The following is an 18,683-nucleotide window of genomic DNA, read 5'->3' on the forward strand; positions in this document are numbered from 1 at the left end:
TTACAAAAATTCTAAAACCAGTCAGAGAAAATAGACACTACCTAGGGTAAAACAAAGATAAGATTGGCCTAACTGCTGATTTCTCATCAGAAACAACGCAAGCCGGAAGATGGAGTGAGTTTCTGTTGTGGCTCAGCGGGTTAAGAACCCAACTAGTATCCATGAGGATATGGGTTCAATCCCTGGCTTTGCTCAGTGGGTTAAGTAAGGATTTGGCATTGTTGCGGCTGTGGTGTAGGCCGGCAGCTGCAGCTCTGATTCAAGCCCTAGTCTAGGAACCTCCATGTGCCGCAGGTGCAGCCCTAAAAAGAAAAAAAGAAACAAGAAATAAATTTATGTAAAAGATAGTTGAGCATTTAAAGCAGCCCGGCCCTGCAGGGGTCCCAAAGCATGGCAGGCGCACAGGGCACGACAGCATGTGGGCAAAGAGCTGGTAAGCCTGCTAAGGATTTTACACTGGAGGTAGCAGAAATCAGCAAAGGATTCCCAGCAGGAGGCAGGTGTGCAGAACAGAGAGCAGGCTGGAGGGTGGGGGGGTCCCGCTACACACCACCCCAGTGGCTGAAGCCATGACGGCCAGGAGCAGGCGTTAGGGGGGAGGGTGAGAACAGGAGGGTTTAAGAGACAGGGAAGACTCTGCGACGACGCCCAAGTTTCTGCCCCATACTCCAGGGGCGCAGCCCAGAGCCACCGCTGCACTGGCCTCTGGTGCCTGGCTCCTGGAAGGCCCCATCTCTCCGCTGCTTCTGCACCAGCAAACCACTCTCCCGTTCACTCAGCACGCCCCTCCCCTTCCCTGAAACCCTGAGCAATTTGTTGGGCTTTTAACAGCATCAATATCTACCGTTTCTATAAATGCCTAGCGATGTTTTTGATTTTTGATTGTGTGAGAGACTGGATGTGTATGTGAATGAGGCTGGAGCGCTCTCCATCAGAGCCGGCCACTGGGCACCAGCGGCTCCAGGGAATCAAGGGTCCTGATTCCGAGGCCTCTTAGATGGAAACAGGGACAGCACGTGCCCTTCCACGGGCCAACCGGGCAGCTTCCAACTGGAAAACCTCGCGCGCCATCGAGCCTGCAAGGAGGGAAGGAGCTCCCCTCCGGGGATGGCGGGCTCTGACGGGCGCTCCCGGGGGAGGGTCAGGCCCAGGGAGGCGCCGCAGGGCCTTGGCCTCGCCCTGAGAAACGTGCTCTTCTCAACGGCGCCCCCTATGGGGTTTATACTGAAGGACAACGAGCATCAACGAGAAAAGGCCGCTGCTTTTGGGGTCTGATGACTACTTCTTTTCTCCTTAGCTCTTCATTCTGACATAATTCCAGACTTAGGCTGAGAACAGCGCACCACACCACGGCCTCCAGCCCGGCTCCTCGGCGTTCACACGCCGCCTCGCTGATCGGCGCCGGGGCCGAGGGTCCCGCCGGCTTCCCGCGTGGAGACGGCGCTACGCTGGGGAGCCTGGAGCTCCGGAAGTGGCCCGGCTCGGCACCCCGCGCCCGCTCAGCGCCCCTAAACGCCCCCCAGCATCCTTCGAAGCCCCAGGGCCCGACCGCCGCGCGGAGGACGGCGCGGGCGAGTGACGTCACGCCGCGCCCTTGACGCAGCCGTGCGCGCGTGCGCGGCGGCCGGACTACGCTTCCCAGGGGGCCGCGCGGCGCGCCCACTTCCGGCGGGCGGCTCGGGGCCCGGAAGCGGCGCGGGCGGCGAATCCCGCGGCGACAGGTCGGCGGCTGCGGCGGGAGCATGCGGGGCGGCCGGCGGCCCGCGGCGCGCGGCGCGTTCGTTCCCCGGCGGTGGCGGCGGCGCGCTGCGGCTCTCGCGTGAGCGGCGGCGGCCAGAGCGTCTGGCAGGGCTGCGAGGCGGGCCGCGCTGGGCCGGGCCGGGCGGCGGCGCGATGTGGATCGGCCGCAGCTCCTTCACCAGCCTGGTCGTGGGCGTGTTCGTGGTGTACGTGGTGCACACCTGCTGGGTCATGTACGGCATCGTCTACACCCGCCCGTGCTCCGGCGACGGAAACTGCATCCAGCCCTACCTGGCACGGAGGCCCAAGCTGCAGGTGAGCGCGGGGCCTCCGCACCTGAGCTCTGACCTCAGGGCGGGGCGGGGCCCTTAGCACCTGAACCTGACCCGGGCTGGGCTGGGGCCTCTCCTCCCCACGCCCCTATCCTAAAGACCCTGCCCGCACGCTGGCCCCTGTGCCCGCCCCACTCCATCACCAGATGCCTGGAGTCGGAGCACCCTGCCCCCTGGGCCGGCCAGCCGCAGGCTTTAGCGAAGTCCCTTTGCAGCAGGCCTGTCTTTGCAGCAGTGCCATCCTGTCTCAGGTCAGGGTTCTGTCCCTTGAGGAGCAAGGCTGCACCTTTCCCTTCATAGGTGGTCACTTTCCCTCCCTGAGTCAGGCTCCCCGTGTGTACTTTCTGCCAGGGGCCTCGCCCAGCTGGCTTGTCTTGACATCTCTTCCAGCTCAGTGTGTACACCACCACGCGGTCCAGCCTGGGCGCCGAGAACCACGTGGATCTGGTCTTGAACGTGGAGGACTTTGACGTGGAGTCCAAATTCGAAAGGTACGAGTGTGGACAGGGCGACGGGCGAGCGGCCCCAGTGTCAAGGTTGTTGGAAGTCAGCGTCCTGCAGGTGCCTGGGTTGCTTGGAGAAGTGGCACTACTTGCATGTCCCGCCAACCAGAGCATCGTAATTGCAGGCGGGCAATTGGTCCCTGGAGAAGCAGACTTTGGTTACTTGAAAGGAGCCAGTGACAACTTTGTCATTTAGGAAGCAGCCTGCCCAGCATCTGACAGCTGTGGGCCACGGTGCTGCCAGGGAGTTTCCAAAGGAGTAGGAGGTTGTTGGGAGCACGGGGAGAACAGAGCTCCTGCAGTGTCCCGCAGCAGACAGCTGCCCCTTCCTGGTCCAGGTGGTTTAGCTGGGTCACCTGTAAGGGAAGGGGGGAAGGAAGGAGAATTTAGCAGGAAGTCGTAAGGAAATGAAACCTCACAGCACAGCAGATTGCGCAATGTAGATGTTCAAGTGCATAAAGTAACTTTCTAAGGTTGTAGTCAAGAAAGGGTTCCGGTTTGAATTTCAACAAGTATAATTTTAAAAACAAGGTGCGCGTCAGGAGCCCTCCTCTTCCCTCTTCACTGTTGGGGCCGCATCGGAGCGAACACTAGGCCTGTGATCCGAATGTGTGCCCACCTTGGCCGGGTGCCGCGGGGGCGGGGGTGCAGGGCAGGCGGGGCACACACGCTGCCTTGTCACCTCAGTGCCAGAAACAGGAAGGAAATGCAGGCTCTTCAGCTTTGGGGCAGAGCTGCTCGTGCCTCCAGAGTGTGCTCTGTAAGCGTGTTTGCCTAGGCTTCCCCAACGCCTGGGCAGGTGGGTTTCATTTATAGCACTTCTGAGCTAAAATTGGTTGTGGTTTGAAACCGCGTGTACACACGTACTCAGGGGTCTCCGCCTTGTGCACACATACAGCACAACACAGACGCACACACACACACCCGATTGACATTGTTCTTGGTTTCGTTTCAGGACCGTCAACGTCTCTGTCCCCAAGAAAACCAGGAACAATGGGACGCTGTACGCCTACGTCTTCCTCCACCACGCGGGCGTCCTGCCCTGGCGCGATGGCAAGCAGGTGCACCTGGTGAGCCCGCTCACCACGTACATGGTCCCCAAACCGGAGGAGGTCAATCTGCTCACGGGCGAGTCTGCCACGCAGGTGAGTGTGGGCGGCCGAGCACGGGGCTTCGAACGCGGGTCTGCATTTGCCGCGGGACAGACTCTGGAAAGTGAGGCCGTGTCGTGTTACTCTAACAACTTTCAGCTCAGCGCCTGCTCAGGGCTGCAGATGAGTTTCATGGCAGAGCAGTGACGCGCACTTTAAGTAGTCCAGTGGCTTTCTCTCCCAGATTGCTCTCCAGCCACGGGGGCCCCTCAGCCCCGAGGGAGCCCGTGTCTCCCCCCACCCCCCGTGGGTGCAGGGCTGCCCCTTCCGCAGACGTAGCTGCAGTTAGAACTTGGGGCTGGGGTGCCACGCGAGGTGTGGGCAGGGCGATGCTCGGATGTTTATTCTAAGAACGTAACTCAAGATCATGAAAAAGGTGGTGTGCAAACTGTGTCTCCCACACCCGGAGAAATGCACCCCGAGAAAGGCTGGCGGTGGCGTCAGCGGAAGTGAAGCCGCCACCGGAGCAGCGGGGGTGTGGGTCTGGGTCTGCGTCTGGGTCTGCGTCTGGCTCGCATGGAGGCCGAGGCTGTTCCCAGGTCTGAGAAGCTGCCGCGCGCGTGTGTCCTCAGAGCCCTCGGCTCCCTTTCCCTTGGGACCACACGACCCTGCCTCCCGGGCCTTCCTGGGGAGTCAGCGGCTGGTGCAAAGGGTGGAAGCGCTGTCTGGGACGCACTGGTGCTGAGTCATCGTTAGCGGCCCCTTGGCTGGGAGCCGGTTTTAGTGTAAACTCTTGTGGCCAGACTGTGGCTCCAGGGAGGAAGTGGACTCATCGACACCCTTTGCAGAATTTAACAGCTGGAGCAGCTCCCCTTCGGCTTCTGCCCAGAGAAGGCAGTGAGGGCCGGCGAGTCGGGGAACCGGCAGCCGCGGGGGCCCCTCATGCCCTGGGCTTCTGGGCAGTGCCCGGGTGAAGATGCCACCGCCCTGCCTGGGACCTGCGTGGCGGCACCCCGGCCAGCCTGGGCGTCTCCGTCTCAGTCATCCCTCCCGTCAGCAGCAGGTCGAGGCCGAGAAGAGGCCGTCGAATGCGCTGGACGAGCCCGTCTCTCACTGGAGGCCGAGGCTGACCCTGAACGTGATGGTGGATGACTTCGTCTTCGACGGGGCCGCCCTGCCCGCCGACGTGCACCGCTACATGAAGATGTACGTGCCGCCCTCTGGCCGCCCCGCTGAGGACCGGGTGGCGGGAGGGCACCGAGGGGCACGCGCCCTCCCTGAGCCGACGGCCCGGGGGCGCCGATGGGGTGGGGGATCCCAAAGCAGACCGGCCGCTCCTGCACCCCCTCTGCCATGAGCGGCCTGGAGCGCCCCCGCCTCTCCCTCCTGCCTGGGGTCTTGCTGATGGCGGCTGCCCCAGACGCGGGGTGGGGCAGGGGGCAAGGAGGGAATGGCAGGCTCTCGGGAAAGGGGGGAGACAGAGCCTTGACGAGACGCTGTGCACCCTCGAGGGTTCGTCCCCTGTCCCTCCTGTGGGCTCCGCCTCTGTCACGTGTGCTTGGAAAGGGATCGTCGGGTCACTCTGTCACTGTCCCTTGCCATCGGGGGCACTGCTGTGGGTCACCCACGTCCGAGGTACCACTTCTCCCGGGTCGTCACTCAGCACCTAGAAACGGTCACTGTAGGGCTGTCCCCCGTCACTGTTGAGGGCTGTCGAGTGGGTTCGCCTTTTGTGAAGTCGAAGTCCTGGTTTTGAGGATGGGATGTGTCGGCACGTTGAAAGCCTGAGAAGCGGGGCGAGCCCCCCAGGCGTGGCAGGCGGCCGGCTCCCTAGTTCTCTTCTCGCCCATCACGCACGCCTCACGTCGGCGCTCAGACGGCCCCTCGCTGTCCTTTGCGTCCCGGGTGGTGTCTGCGCTGTGCCCGGGTCCCGCTTCCTCAGCCACCTCGTTCCGGCTGCAGCCGTGCGGGGCCGCGACCCCTCTGCCCCCTGGGCCTGTCGTGACCAGAAGCTGCTGGAGGTGCCCGGGGCGGGGGGGACAGGGGTGCATAAACCCGGCAAACCGGGCCGCCTCGGGTCCGGGAGACGCAGGGCCTCACGGCGGCCTTGAACCCGCCCCCCAGGGTCCAGCTGGGGAAGACGGTGCACTACCTGCCCATCCTGTTCATCGACCAGCTCAGCAACCGCGTGAAGGACCTCATGGTGAGTGAGCTTCGGGACGAGCCTCGGACTCGGCCGCCCGGGCTCCGGGCCCGCCGCCCGCCGCCCGCCGCCGCGCTGCCCCCGCGCTCTGGGGAGACCCTGCTCCGGGACGGCGGCGGGCCGAGCTCCCGGAAGGCCGCCCGTCGGGCCGCGGCTGGTGGGCGTCGTTCCCTCGGACCCCACGTTTCCGGCCGAGGCACGGCCGCGCGTCTCGGGCTGACCGCGGCCGGTGGCAGCCGTGGTTGACGGCTCTCGTCGCGTAGCTGGCGGGCGCCGTGCTGAGCACCTCGAGAGCGCGCGCTGGCGGGGAGCCGGCTTGTTTAGGGTCAGGGCTGCGGTCCCGCGCTGTGGGCGGAGCTCAGCCGCACCGGGTTCTGCTGACCCGCTCAGGACCCCGCGGGCCCTGAGAGGAGAGACAGGCCTGGCTGAGCCGCAGACCCCCGGCCGGCCACGCGGGTTTGCTGAGCCCGTGGGACGGGGTTCTTCCAAGGCCAGACGTGAAGAGTGCCGTTGTCGAATTGAGCAGGCAGCTGCTTCCTGGCTCGCTTGCTCTGCTGCCCCGTCCTACCTGGAGCCGCTTTTTGGGAGGACGGCCGTGAAGAGGCTCGCTGAGGCCGCTGGGGTGACAGGGGGCCCCGTGGACAAGCCTGGCTGGCCGACCACCAGCCAAGGCCAGTGTGCTGGCGCCCCATCCCACTCTCCCCAGGGTGGCCTCCTCTCAGTGTCCCTGCTCGGTGGGTCCCCCGCACCTGCCAGCGGTGCCACGCGTGACCAGGAAGCAGCAGCTCACGGGGCGGCGGTCACCAGAGGCGCGTAGGGTTTGGGTGACGGGGCGGAGGACGGCTGTGAGGGCTTCCTGGAAGAGGAGGCCCCTGGTTCTGAGAGGAAAACTGGGGGCCCAGGGCAGGGAGACTCGGCCGCGGGTCCGAGCGGAGCAGCTGTGGCCGCGAGGGCTGTGGCGCTGCAGAGCTGGGAGGAGGCTACGCCACCTGCGTGTGTGGCGTGGCACAGGGTGGGCAGCGGCGGGGGCTCGGCCCTCACGGCTGCCCTCCCGCCAGGTCATCAACCGCTCCACCGCCGAGCTGCCGCTCACGGTGTCCTACGACAAGATCTCGCTGGGGCGGCTGCGCTTCTGGATCCACATGCAGGACGCCGTGTACTCGCTGCAGCAGCTCGGTGAGGCCGCGGGATGCGGCGGTTCCTTCACGTGGTTGCAGCCCGGGAGCCCCGAGCCGGGCTTCTGCGCCGTCTGAGCTCGACGCCCTGCCCACGGGCCTCGGCGGGGTCGGCGCTCTTCCTGCCAGTGGGTCGCCGCCCCGCCCGGCCCCCAGGTGTGGCCTCGGGCCGCCCGCCTCACTCGGGCTCTTCCTTCCCAGGCTTTTCGGAGAAGGACGCTGACGAGGTGAAGGGCATTTTCGTGGACACCAACCTGTACTTCCTGGCGCTGACCTTCTTCGTGGCCGCGTTCCACGTGAGTGGTCCCGGCCTTCCCGGCTCAGGACGCGGGTCTGCGCCTCACGCCCCGACCGGCCGCGGGGCCCGGGGCCTTGTCTGCGGCTTCGGAGGCCGCTCAGGAACGAGAATCCACAGCCCGTGTGGAGTCAGTGGGTGACCTGGCAGGAGAGGCACTGGCTCGTGTGGGTCTGCGGCCGTCCCGAGGGTCACGGGCCAGTCCTGCCAGGGGGACCCGTCAGACCCCGCGGGGCAGGAGGTGGGAGTACCGAGCCGCAGGACGCCCCAGGGCTGGGGGGCGTGGGTCTTCCTGGAAGGTCAGTGTCTCAGGAAGGAGCCCAGGCGCGCCCGTGTGGGGCGGGGACAGCTCGAGGGGCTCACGGCTGTCCTGTCTTCTCTTCAGCTGCTTTTTGATTTCCTGGCGTTTAAAAACGACATCAGTTTTTGGAAGAAAAAGAAGACCATGATTGGCATGTCCACCAAAGCAGGTAGCGCCCAGGCCACGCCGCCCTCGGCCCGGCACGCGCGGCTCTCGGGAGGGCCATTTAGGTCGGCGGCACAGCAGCCGGGAGGGCGCCGGTCTGCGGTCGTGCGGGCCGAGTGAGCCGGTGACCAAGGGAGGCAGAGGGCCCTGCTTGAGTGACAACAACAGGCGTCCATTCATGGTCCTCTTGGCCGCCAAGCCGGGTCTCCAGCGAGAGGCAGCTCGTTCCCTCCCTGGGACGTGACCCCGAGCGGCTGGTCTGGGATCCTGGGCAGCCCCACGTTGGCTGTGGCTCAGGGTCTCCAGTCCTGACCGCCGGCTTCCTGCTCCCGCCTCCGGCCCTCCCAGGCCGTGGTGCGAGCAAGCTTTGTGGGTCCTGGGGCCCGAGCCCTTGGCCCGCTGCTCTGCTCTCGCGCTGTGCCGTCTCCTAAAGCACGACCTGGAGGGACAGCCCAGCACGGGCACCACGGGCTCAGTGTGGAGGCAGGAAGCAGGCCTGGCGAGACCTGCCAGGACCCGGGTTCCTCGGCGCTTTCTGCACACTGCGGGTTTGCAGGTGTAGCTGGCGTGTGCTCCCAGCCGGTGCTGCCGGTCCCTGGCCTTTCATAGTCAGCCCGCGTCTCCTGGGGTCACGGGTGGTCCACTCTTCCTCTGCGGTGGGTGCTGGGGGAGAAGCGGTCGAGGGAGCGTGTGTGGGCGTGTGCACGCACGGGTGCAGCGGGGTGACCCCCGGCTCAGCACAGTCCCCTCCGCCCGTCCGCAGTGCTCTGGCGCTGCTTCAGCACCGTGGTCATCTTCCTGTTCCTGCTGGACGAGCAGACGAGCCTGCTGGTGCTGGTCCCCGCGGGCATCGGGGCCGCCATCGAGGTGAGGCACCCCCGGGCGCTGGTCTGAGTCCTGTGCCGCTGTCCTGGGGCCCAAGTGCCCAGTGCTGCCGGAACCCAGGGCCTTGGCCGAGGAGTGACCGGCAGGAGGGCGGGGGCGCGGTTGCCGCGGTTTCCTGAGCAGAGCTCCCACCGTCCCATGTTTCTCCTCATGAGACACGAGCACTGGAGCTTGTCGCACCCGTCCGTGGGTGCCACACGGGCTCCCTCGCGGCTCCCCTGCCCCGGATGCTGCATGAAGCAGAAGCGTCTGCCCCAAGGACAGCAGAGGGTGGTGGGCCAGGGCGTCCCCTCCAGGGTCCCAGCGCCTCCTTCAGCTGTGGCCACGTTCTGAGGCCACCGCAGGCACCAGCTCCCGTGGCTGCCAGTGGGGCAGTGCTGGCGAGGGCCCTGCGTGCAAGCCACCGTGTAGACATGTAAGGGTCAGTCCTGGAGAGGCCCTGACGGCAGGACATGGGGCTCGGGCCTCCCAGTGGTGGGGAGAGGGCGGGGAGTGAATTTGGAGCTGGGCAGGTGGGGCGAGCCGGCTGGAGCAGGCGAGCTGGGCTTGGCCCAGTGGCTAGTGTCTCGCTGGTGCCCAGAGGCGGTCAGTCTGCGCGGCTGGGGGAGAGCTGGTGGGTTGGGGCTGGAGGCCGGTCCCGCTGTGAGCATGAGAATATCGGGCAGGACCCGGGGTGCCCCAGGGCCCGAGCAGGAGGTGCTGGGGGCCGTCACGTCTGAGGAGTGGGTCAGGCTCCTCTGACCCGGGGGCCTCGAGAGTGGCTTTCTCGTCTCCCTCAGCTGTGGAAGGTGAAGAAGGCCTTGAAGATGAGCGTGGTTTGGAGAGGCCTGAGGCCCGCCTTTCAGGTAGGGCCCCCGGCGTCCTCTCAGGGACCCGTCACCCCGCCTGCCTCCCGCCTCCCGCCTCAGCCGCGGTGACTGGCGATGGCGTTTCCCAGTCGGACACAGGCGGTTGTGAAGGCTGGTGACTGTCCCCTGGTCATGCTGCCAACCGCCCGGCCCAAAGAGCAGCTTCGTGCCCACAGACCAGGGGGGAGACGCAGCAGCACCTGGGGGCAGGTGGGGGTCAGTGCTCTGCCCACAGGCTTCCTGGGCTCTGGTTCACCCAGGGCCCCATCGCAGACCCAGCACGGCCCCCCTGGGCAATGCCCCCACCTCCGTGACGAGACAGGACGCCGTTGGGCGTCCGAGCCTCCCTGCGCTCCCGCAGTCCTCGGGGGTGAGAGGGCAGCTCACCCAGGTTCCCAGAGAGCCGCTGCGGGGTGGGCAGTTGGAAGCTCCTCTGCCGTTTGGTGGCCTCAGCCAAGGAGTCTCGGGGTCCCTCAGGCCCGGGATGCAGCTTGTCCCGAGTCGGCCCCGCGTCCACCCGCGCGGACCCGCAGCAGTGTCTTCACTGCAGAAACCAGGGGAGCGGGGAGCTGCGCGAGGACTGGAGCCGGGCAGCAGGGCCTGCTTCTGCCTGGGGCTCGCGGCGCCAGCCTGTGCGTCGGGGCCTCTGCCTCCGGCTCTGAAGGGCAGGCGAGCCGCCACGTCCGCCGCGCCCCGTCCCTCCTGGTCTGCTCAGGATGTGCTGGTGTTGGATCTCGTTTCAGTTCGGCTCGTCCAGTGAATCCGAGAGGAAGACGGAGGAGTACGACACGCAGGTGAGCGGCGAGCGGGCCCAGGCCTGGCGGCGCATCCCGCGGGGAAGCCGCCTCCTGGGAGCTGGGCCCGTGTCTGCCCTGGGCCCGCCCCAGGAAGGGGGCCGGGGGCGCCTGTCTCTGGGCCTGTGGGCGGCCATGCCGAGTCCGCTCCCGTGGGTGGCCGTGGGGGCGCGGGCGGAGTCTCGGTCCCGAGATGCGGGGCAGCCATGGGCTGCGCTTTGAGGGAGCACCTGTGTCCTGCGGGGAGGCTTTCGTTTCCCGCTTTAACGGCATCCACCTGCATCCCAGCCCTCATGCGGATTTAGCACAGTTCAGCTGAGAGCAGACACCGCCTTGGTCGGAGGGCTCCTCGGCGCTCTCCGAGGGTCGGCTGCTTTTCAGGGGGGCCTGACACGTCCCTGCAGTGTCCGGTCCTCGCCGCGGGCACCCCGAGGGCTAGACGTGCGCAGTCACGGTGCCCCGCACACTGGCGCGCTGCCCTGGCCGCGAGCGCCGTGAGGGCAGGGGCCGGGCCCTGGCGGGCGGCATCCAACCGGCCTCTGCTCCGCAGGCCATGACGCTCTTGTCCTACCTCCTCTACCCGCTGTGCGTCGGAGGCGCCGTCTACTCCCTGCTTAACGTCAAGTACAAAAGGTGGGACTTCCCCCCGCTGCCTGCCGGCGTGGGTCCCGGGCGCCCAGCCTCGTCCCCGCGGGGCCCCAGCACTCCTGCAGTGGGCCCGGGACGGACACGCGCTGTTCCCTCGTCCTGGTCTCCTGAGGCCTGGGTGTCCCTCACGGCACTGGGATGGGGCAGGCAGTGGGGCCATGGCCACCGTGCCTACAGGTCAGCCCTGGCCGGCCCATGGCCTCGAGGCAGGCCTGGGGACTCCAGAGGGCGTGTGGGCATGCGAGGTGGGGGCTAGGACTAACACAGACTGGGCGGTGGGGGGCCAGCTGCCCCCAGCCCCTGCTCTGCTGTCTTACAGCTGGTACTCCTGGCTCATCAACAGCTTCGTCAACGGTGAGTCTCAGCAACAGCCTTGGCGGCAGGCCACACAGCTGGGGGGGCCTGGGGGAGGCCAGCTGCCCCGCCTGCGTTCCATGTGCTCTCTCCGGGCAAGAGCTGGGCACGGGCAGTGGACCGTGCACGCTGCCCGAGGGCGCACCAGGGCCCCAGCCCCAGCCTGAGCGTCCTCAGGGGCCTGTCCACTGGCAGGGCGGGTCCCGACCACCATGCCCTGCTCTGCAGATGGGCAGCACGGGGACAGGCCCTTGGCTGCTGTGTCCGCCTGGCGTGGGGCAGGGGCTGCATCTCACAGCCCGTGGTGCTCGCTCTGCCCACAGCGGAGGCGGGTGGTCAGCTGAAGGGTGGCGCTCCTGGGCGTGGGGGGCCAGGCGGTCCCGGTGCCCCGAGGGACGGGCATCGGGACTGCATCCCCACGCCTGACCGCTTCTTAGGGGTCTACGCGTTCGGCTTCCTGTTCATGCTGCCCCAGCTCTTCGTGAACTACAAGGTAAGACGCACCCCGTCCCGCCGCCCCCGCGTCCCCGAGCTGCCCGGCCGCTCACGTGCCCATCTCCCCGCAGATGAAGTCGGTGGCGCACCTGCCCTGGAAAGCCTTCACCTACAAGGTCAGCCTCCCGCTGCGTCGGCGCGTCCGTGCCGTCCGGCCTCTGTCGCGGCGGCAGGAGACGGCCTTGGTCCCAGCCAGGCTTCTCGGCAGCATGTGCCAGAGCAGGGATGCTCTCAACGCAGAGGCCGGGCGTCTGGGGGGCCGAGTCTGGGCCCAGGCCGCCAGGGCCATCCCTGCACAGGGGCTGGGACCACGTGGCCCCCCAGGGCGTCCGCACACGGACCTGGCCGTGTGTCAGCGCCGGTGCTGGGGGTTGGGACACAGTCAAAATGTCCCTCGGTCTCCCCAGCTGAGTGGCCGTGGCCAGCGGCAGGGTGCCGGGCCGTGGGGCCAGGGCACCAGCAGCCTGGGTGGCTCCCCGCTCCGGGCGGGGCTCCGAGGGGCCCCGGCCTCACGCCCGCCGCCGCCGCCGCCCGCAGGCTTTCAACACCTTCATTGACGACGTGTTCGCCTTCATCATCACCATGCCCACCTCCCACCGGCTGGCCTGCTTCAGGGACGACGTGGTGTTTCTCGTGTACCTGTACCAGCGATGGTGAGCGCGGCTCGGGCATGGCGGGGCCGCCCGGGACCTGCCCGCCCTCGGGGTCGGGGTGCCCCGCCGGCACCGTCTCCTGAGGCGCGTGGCCCGGGGTCGGGGCTCCGGCCTGACTGTTAAAATCCCCCGCGCGCCTCCGCCCGGTCTCGCGGTCTCGACACGGAGTTCCCGGGACACGCGTGTCCTCCCTGCAGACCGGCCGGGCTGACCCCGCGCGGTCTCCTCGCAGGCTTTATCCCGTGGATAAGAGCAGGGTGAACGAGTTCGGGGAGTCGTACGAGGAGAGCCCCCCGCGGAAGCCCCACACAGACTGAGCGCCCCGCTGGCTGCTCGTGGCCGCCTGGCGGAGCCTCGCGTGTCAGCCGAGTATTTTGGACACTTTGGTGGAACTTCCGGGCGTCCCATCCTCTGCGTTGCCAAAACCTCGGGAGGCCCCTTGCGCCCCCGGTCCCCTCGCGCCGTGATCGGGATCGGGAGGCGCTGCGGGCGCAGGGGCCTCGCCCGCAGGACCCGTGTCACGGCGTCTAAAAGTGCCCCTCGAAGGAAAGTCTGACGCCTCTGAGTCCATTCCGTGTAGACTCTGGGGTCACGCGGCTTTTTTCCTTTTTGTTTAAAATTTGACAATTTTAAAGCTTAATGTATGTACGTTTCTATTTTAAAATAAATTTCTCCGGCTGTAACGGGTTTCCCGGCCTGGGACGACGTGCCGGTTTCAGACACTTGCGCTTTCCCCGTTGGCGGCCTTGGCGGGCTTTGTCTCCGTGTCTGCTGGGAGGAGCACGCGGGGGCCCCTCTCCAGGCCCTCGGCTCAGGCTCGGAAGCCCCCGACCCACAGTCTCCCGGGAGCAGGTGGCTGGGGATCCACTAGAGAAACGCCGCAGCCCAGCGCCAAGGGGCGGAGGGACCGGGTTCAGGGGATTAGCTCCCGGAACCCGCTCTGGCCTTGGCGGGGGGGCAGCCTCAGGGCCCCAAGTTGAGTCTTTAAAACAGACGAGGTTCTTCCTCAGCGCGGCCGCCCTGGGCCGTGGCCTCCAGATGGTCCTCAGGGCCCCCTCCCTGGGCAGGCGGGAGCCCGGGGGGCGGGTCCTTCGCACACGTCCAACCCGCCCCTGCCCGCAGGCCAGACTGAGAACGGCACTGGGGGCCGCAGGCGGGGAGCCTCGCCCCGCCTGAGGGAACATCTCAGGTCCCCCTGCGGTCAGAGCCCCACCCGCCGCCCAGAGCCTCTGCTCCGGCTGCAGGGAAGGCTCGGGCGAGGGTGGCGGGCCCGGGGCCTCGGGGACCCCAGCAAGCAGGACGGGCGAGGCCCTGGCCCGAGACACGTGGGGCAGGACGATTCTGCCCCTCACCCGGGACCGAGCCTGGCGGCACCCCAGGGGCTCAGCCTGCCCCGAGGTCGGGCCGTGCAGTCTCCCGGGGCCCGGCCGGGCCGGGGGCTCTCGGGCCTGCAGCCCAGCTCCCTGAGAATGTCTGCCTGTCAAACCCGCTGCTTCACTCAGAAGTGTAAGGACGGTCTCTGCAGGTGCAGGTGTGCGCCGACGCCCCTTCGGTTTCAGAACGAAGGGCGCTTGGGAGGACTGCTCGCCGAGACGCCTGCTCTTCATTTCAGCCGAGGGGCCGCCGAAGAGGCAGAGGGCTGCGGCGGGCAGGCCAGCGACCCACGCTCTGCAGCCCCTGGTCGTGCGTGAGCGGCGAGGGGCCTGCAGGCTGCAGATGACGTTACCCGGGCCTCTCATCCTGAGGCCTGAGGCCACGTCCTTTCAAGAGAGCTGTTACTTGGTACGACTCGGGAGTGAGTCCAGGTTGTTCTCTTAAGCTGTGACTGTGTGTACCTGTTTCCTTTTTGAAGATAAATGGAAGCGTAAATAGATGGTGAGAATTTAAAAGTCCCCTCTGGCTTCAGGACTGCATGTTCTTTTTTTTTTTTTTTTCCTTTTTAGGGCTGCACCTGCGGCACATGGAGGTTCCCAGGCTGGGGCTGTAATTGGAGCTGCAGCCACCGGCCTACACCACAGCCACAGCAACGCAGGATCCGAGCCGCATCTGCGACCTACACCACAGCTCACGGCAACGCTGGATCCCAACCACTGAGCGAGGCCAGGGATCAAACCCGCATCTTCATGGGTACCAGTCGTGTTCGTTTCCACTGCGCCACGACAGGAACTCCAGGACTGGATGTTCAGTTCTGATTCTTGGTCCGCCCTCTGGGCTCACGCTCCCAGAGGGGCAGTGTTTTACGGAGGAGGTCACTGGCCTGAGGGCCCGCCCTCTGGCACCATCCTGCCCGCTGGCTGCCCGTGTTGCTGCAAGGGTCACGCCCTGAGGGGCAGCCACCCGGACCTGTCAAGAGTCTCCCGGCTGGACGAGATGCTGGCCGATGGGTTTTCTCGGGAGCTTCCTTGATTCTCGTAACTTCACGGCTGCATTGCTGCCGATTTCAAGGTGGGGCTGGTCATTCTTAGGTTGGGCCTCAGAGGCTCTGAGAGACAGACCCTCAGGCAGAGGTGCAGACCCTGCCGTTGGCCAGGAGCCTCGGAGCAGGCGTTCAGCTGGCCGTGGCCAGGGCTCCGCGCCCGGCAGGCGTGCTCCTCCAGCTGCAAGCAGCAGGACAAACGTGGGCTTCCACCTTCACCCTCAACACGCACCACCCACGTTCTAGAAGAGATGCTGCCGAGAATTCTTTAGCCGGCGGAGTTCACATCGGAGTACGTTGAGAAATTAGGGGCGTTACAAACACTGAGCTCATCCCAGCAAACCCGCTCCGAGAAATACTAAAGGGAGCCCTCGGTAGCGGACGGAATCCGCTCTGCACAGAGGAAGGCAGGCAGTGGAGACGGCACCAGGTAGGTCGGGATAGGCGTGTTAAACTGTCTAAACAACAAACCACTTAAAGCTAAAATATTCAGAGCGTTTGTGGGGTTGCTCTCACGTAGCAGTAACGTGTGTGACGGCACAGGGCAGGCGGGGAGCCACGGAGCTCCTCACACGGGGTGTGCTTCCAGGGGGCTGGGATGGGCTACAGACAGACCGTAAACCTGACGGCAACCGGCAAAGCCACAATCGGTAAGAGAGACAAGAGGCCTTGGTGCGGGAGCAGGCAGAGCAATACGGAGGGAGAAGCGGGGCGTGGGGGGTGGGGGGCACGTCGGCACCTGCGGCAGGTCAGACTCAACCACGTCGGTCATCGCCTCAGATGTAAACGGTTTAAACCCTCCAACGAAAAGGCAGAGGGTTCGTTTCGTCTCTTCAGGGCCGCGCCTGCGGCATACAGAGGTTCCCAGGCTAGGGGTCTAGTCGGAGCTGCATCTGCGACCTACACCACAGCTGACGGCAACGCCAGATCCTTAACCCACTGAGCGAGGCCAGGGATCGAACCTGCATCCTCATGGATGCTCGTCGGATTTGTTTCCTCTGCACCCCGATGGGAGCTCCTCCATGTGAACGTCAGGAAAAGTATGCTTCAGTAGTATTGCCAAGAAATAGTCTTTTCATAAAAATAAAAGCATCGGTGGCAGTTCCCGTCATGGCTCAATGGAGACGAATCTGACGAGCACCCATGAGGATGCGGGTTCGATCCCTGGCCTTCCTCAGTGGGTTAAGGATCCGGCGTGGCTGTGGCTGTGGTGTAGGCCGGCAGCTGCAGCTCCGATTAGACCCCTAGCCTGGGAACTTCCATATGTTGCAGGTGCAGCCCTAAAAAGCAAAATAAATAAAAGCATCAGTTCATCAAAAGAATACAACAATCCTAAATGTTTATGTACCCAACACCAGCGCTTTAAAATACGCTGCGCGGAAGCGTTTGGGAATGCCAGGACACAGAGTGAAACGCACCGTGGCAGGGGATCCTGACGCTCTGGGTAACGACGGCCAAGGTACCGGGAGATACCCGGAGGAACGCAGGAGACCGGAGCACCCGCTCTGCGTGACCGCAGAGGTGTACCCGTTCTTTCCAGCAGCATGTGGCACATTTACCAAGAAAATGTTCCGGGAGTTCCTGTCGTGGCGCGGTGGTTAACGGATCCGACGAGGAACCGTGAGGACACGGGTTCGATCCCTGGCTTCACTCAGTGGGCTAAGGATCCGGCGTTGCCATGAGCTGTGGTGTAGGTCGCAGACGCGGCTCGGATCCTGCGTTGCTGTGGCTCTGGTGCAGGCCGGCAGGCATAGCTCCATATGCCGCAGGTTGGCCCCTAAAAAGAAAAAAGAAAAAAAGGAACAAAAAGAAAACACTCTGGGCCATAAAACCAGCCTAACCGACGTTAACGTGCTCAAGTCACATGACTTGTGTCCTTTAGCCCCAGTGGACTTAAGTTAGAAATCATTAACGGAGATCTGGGAAAATCTCCAACTATTTGGAAATTAAATATCACGCTTTGAAATAAGCCGTGGATCAAAGCGGAAACCAAAAGGGAAATTAGAAGGTGTTTTGAACTGAATGAAAAGTAAACAAACCATCCAAGTGTGTGGCACTTTGATGGCAAGACGGAGGCAGAGCGTGAGCCGCGCCTTAACGGGAGTTCATGGCACGAAATCGGCAGCAGAACGAGGCTTCCACGTCCTCCGCTTCCGCCTGGAGAAACTAAGACGCAGCTGAAACCCGACGTCCCTACGGGAACATACTACGAGTCAGAGCAAAAACCGGCGACGGGGAAGAGACAGATGCTGCAGAACACTCGTGAACCAGAGAGCTTGTTCTCTGAGACCAGGCTCAAAAAGAATGAGCCTCCGGCCAGACGGACGGGAGGAGAGAATTCGCCGTCCCACACCACCGGCCTCCACGCGGCGTGGCCGCGGGACACGGCCCTGGAGAGACACAGACCCCCGAGCAACACCAGGAGAAGCCGCAAGAGTCCCGTCTCTCCCGAAAATGCCAGCAGAAGTTAAGCCCTCCCGGCGAGGGGACCCCAGGGCCAGACAGCCGCTGGCCTGGTGGGCCCCCCGACACTCAGGGACGAAGTGGGGCCCATCCTCGGGCTTCAGAAAACCCAGGAGGATGGAGCGCTTCCCCCGCCGTCCCCAGATGTCGCCGGGAGGCCCTCGGGACACCTGGGCCCCACCGGCCCCTTGAGCGCCGCGTCACGGCCGCGTTCCCCCTGAGCCCCTCCGGGGGGGGCGGGGGGGCCGCCCTCCCCGCGCTCACCCTCACACCGGCGCGTCTCTTACACGAGGCCTGCGTCTCGTGCTGCGTCCCTCGGGACCTGCCGCTGCTAAGTCCTTCCACGTCTCTTCTCCGTGGGTGGCCGTTTGTCCCCCCGCCTGTGGGCTCTTCGGGAGCCGCTGTGGCCGTGGGCGTCCGGGGAGGGCCAGCTTCTCCCGCTGCGTCCGAGATGCTCCTCCCCACGTGGGGGCGCCTTCTGCCTCCCTGGGGTGGGAGGCACTGGCTCCAACAGCGCCTTGGGCTCCCTCGACGGCAGGAAGGCGGCGGCCACCTGCCCGCCCGTGTCCCCTTCTCTGCCCCGACCATGCTGTCTCTCCACCCGGCCCGGCCCCGGCCTCCTTATCCCATAGCTGGAGTCAGGGCTGGCTTTCACAGGCTGCTTCTCCCCTTTGGGCTCAGTTTGTTTGTGGAATTGCTCATTATTCAGTAATACTCGTTTCAGATGCTCTATCTGATCTTATCTGTCTTCGTTCGGCCTCCTGGTCGGTCGCGAGGCTCTCTGCCCATCCTACCCACCCTCCCGCCCGTGGGCTTGGGCAGAGGACAGGTCCCCGGGGTGAGAATGTCACTGCTTGTGCCCCCACCTTGCTGTTGGTCTCTGCTGCTCTCTGTGCTCAGTCTTCCCGTGTGTCTGGAGGTATCAGTTGTGCTCACGTTTGACTAAAACCACTGGGTGGGGACCCTGAGGCCAAGCGTGTCAGTGGCCCCTTCCAAGAAGAGTTAGAGCTGGTCCTGTCTGCCAGGACCCAGGGCTCTCTGAGCAGAAGGGTGGCCCTGGGTCCATGCACACGGCTGAGCCTGGACGCCCGGCAAAGCTAACCCGGGGCGAAACACATAGATTTTATCTTAGGGCTGGGGGCCGGCGGCACGGAGGTGACACGCGCCCACTTGGGCCCTTCCAAGGGGGTCCTGGAGCTTCCTGGCACGCGGCTGGCCCGCTGGAAGGCCCTAGACCCCAGGTGTTTCCTCAGCTTCTGCCTTCCATCCTGACCTCAGACTCGGTGAGTCCAGGGGATCTGGTTCCCGCCTCCCGGCAGACC

The 18,683-nt window shown here is 65.2% G+C and overlaps 1 protein-coding gene across 1 annotated transcript; it reads left to right on the forward strand.

Moving 5' to 3' along the window:
* Positions 1 to 1,692: 1,692 nt before the first annotated feature.
* CLPTM1L (CLPTM1 like) lies at positions 1,693 to 13,165 on the forward strand. The gene is made up of 17 exons (XM_021076732.2): positions 1,693 to 2,055; positions 2,463 to 2,563; positions 3,531 to 3,720; positions 4,727 to 4,872; positions 5,791 to 5,869; positions 6,928 to 7,045; positions 7,246 to 7,340; positions 7,725 to 7,809; positions 8,569 to 8,672; positions 9,470 to 9,535; positions 10,282 to 10,332; positions 10,883 to 10,965; positions 11,300 to 11,334; positions 11,772 to 11,827; positions 11,901 to 11,945; positions 12,367 to 12,482; positions 12,715 to 13,165. The coding sequence occupies exons 1-17, from the start codon at positions 1,894 to 1,896 to the stop codon at positions 12,797 to 12,799; spliced, it is 1,617 nt and encodes a 538-aa protein (XP_020932391.1). The 5' UTR covers positions 1,693 to 1,893; the 3' UTR covers positions 12,800 to 13,165.
* Positions 13,166 to 18,683: the final 5,518 nt, after the last annotated feature.

This window comes from Sus scrofa, chromosome 16 (genome assembly GCF_054392235.1).
Source record: "Sus scrofa isolate SSC_HxYL_T2T_F1_AM1 chromosome 16, Sscrofa_HxYL_maternal_Yorkshire_Landrace_v2.0, whole genome shotgun sequence".
NCBI lineage: Eukaryota > Metazoa > Chordata > Mammalia > Artiodactyla > Suidae > Sus > Sus scrofa.

Bases quoted from the DNA above. Each gene is read 5' to 3' on its own strand.
- CLPTM1L (XM_021076732.2), top strand. From the start codon at position 1,894: ATGTGGATCGGCCGCAGCTCCTTCACCAGCCTGGTCGTGGGCGTGTTC. The intron at 2,564-3,530 runs GTACGAGTGTGG...GTTTCGTTTCAG, and splicing joins GTGGAGTCCAAATTCGAAAG to GACCGTCAACGTCTCTGTCC. The intron at 4,873-5,790 runs GTACGTGCCGCC...CCCGCCCCCCAG, and splicing joins GTGCACCGCTACATGAAGAT to GGTCCAGCTGGGGAAGACGG.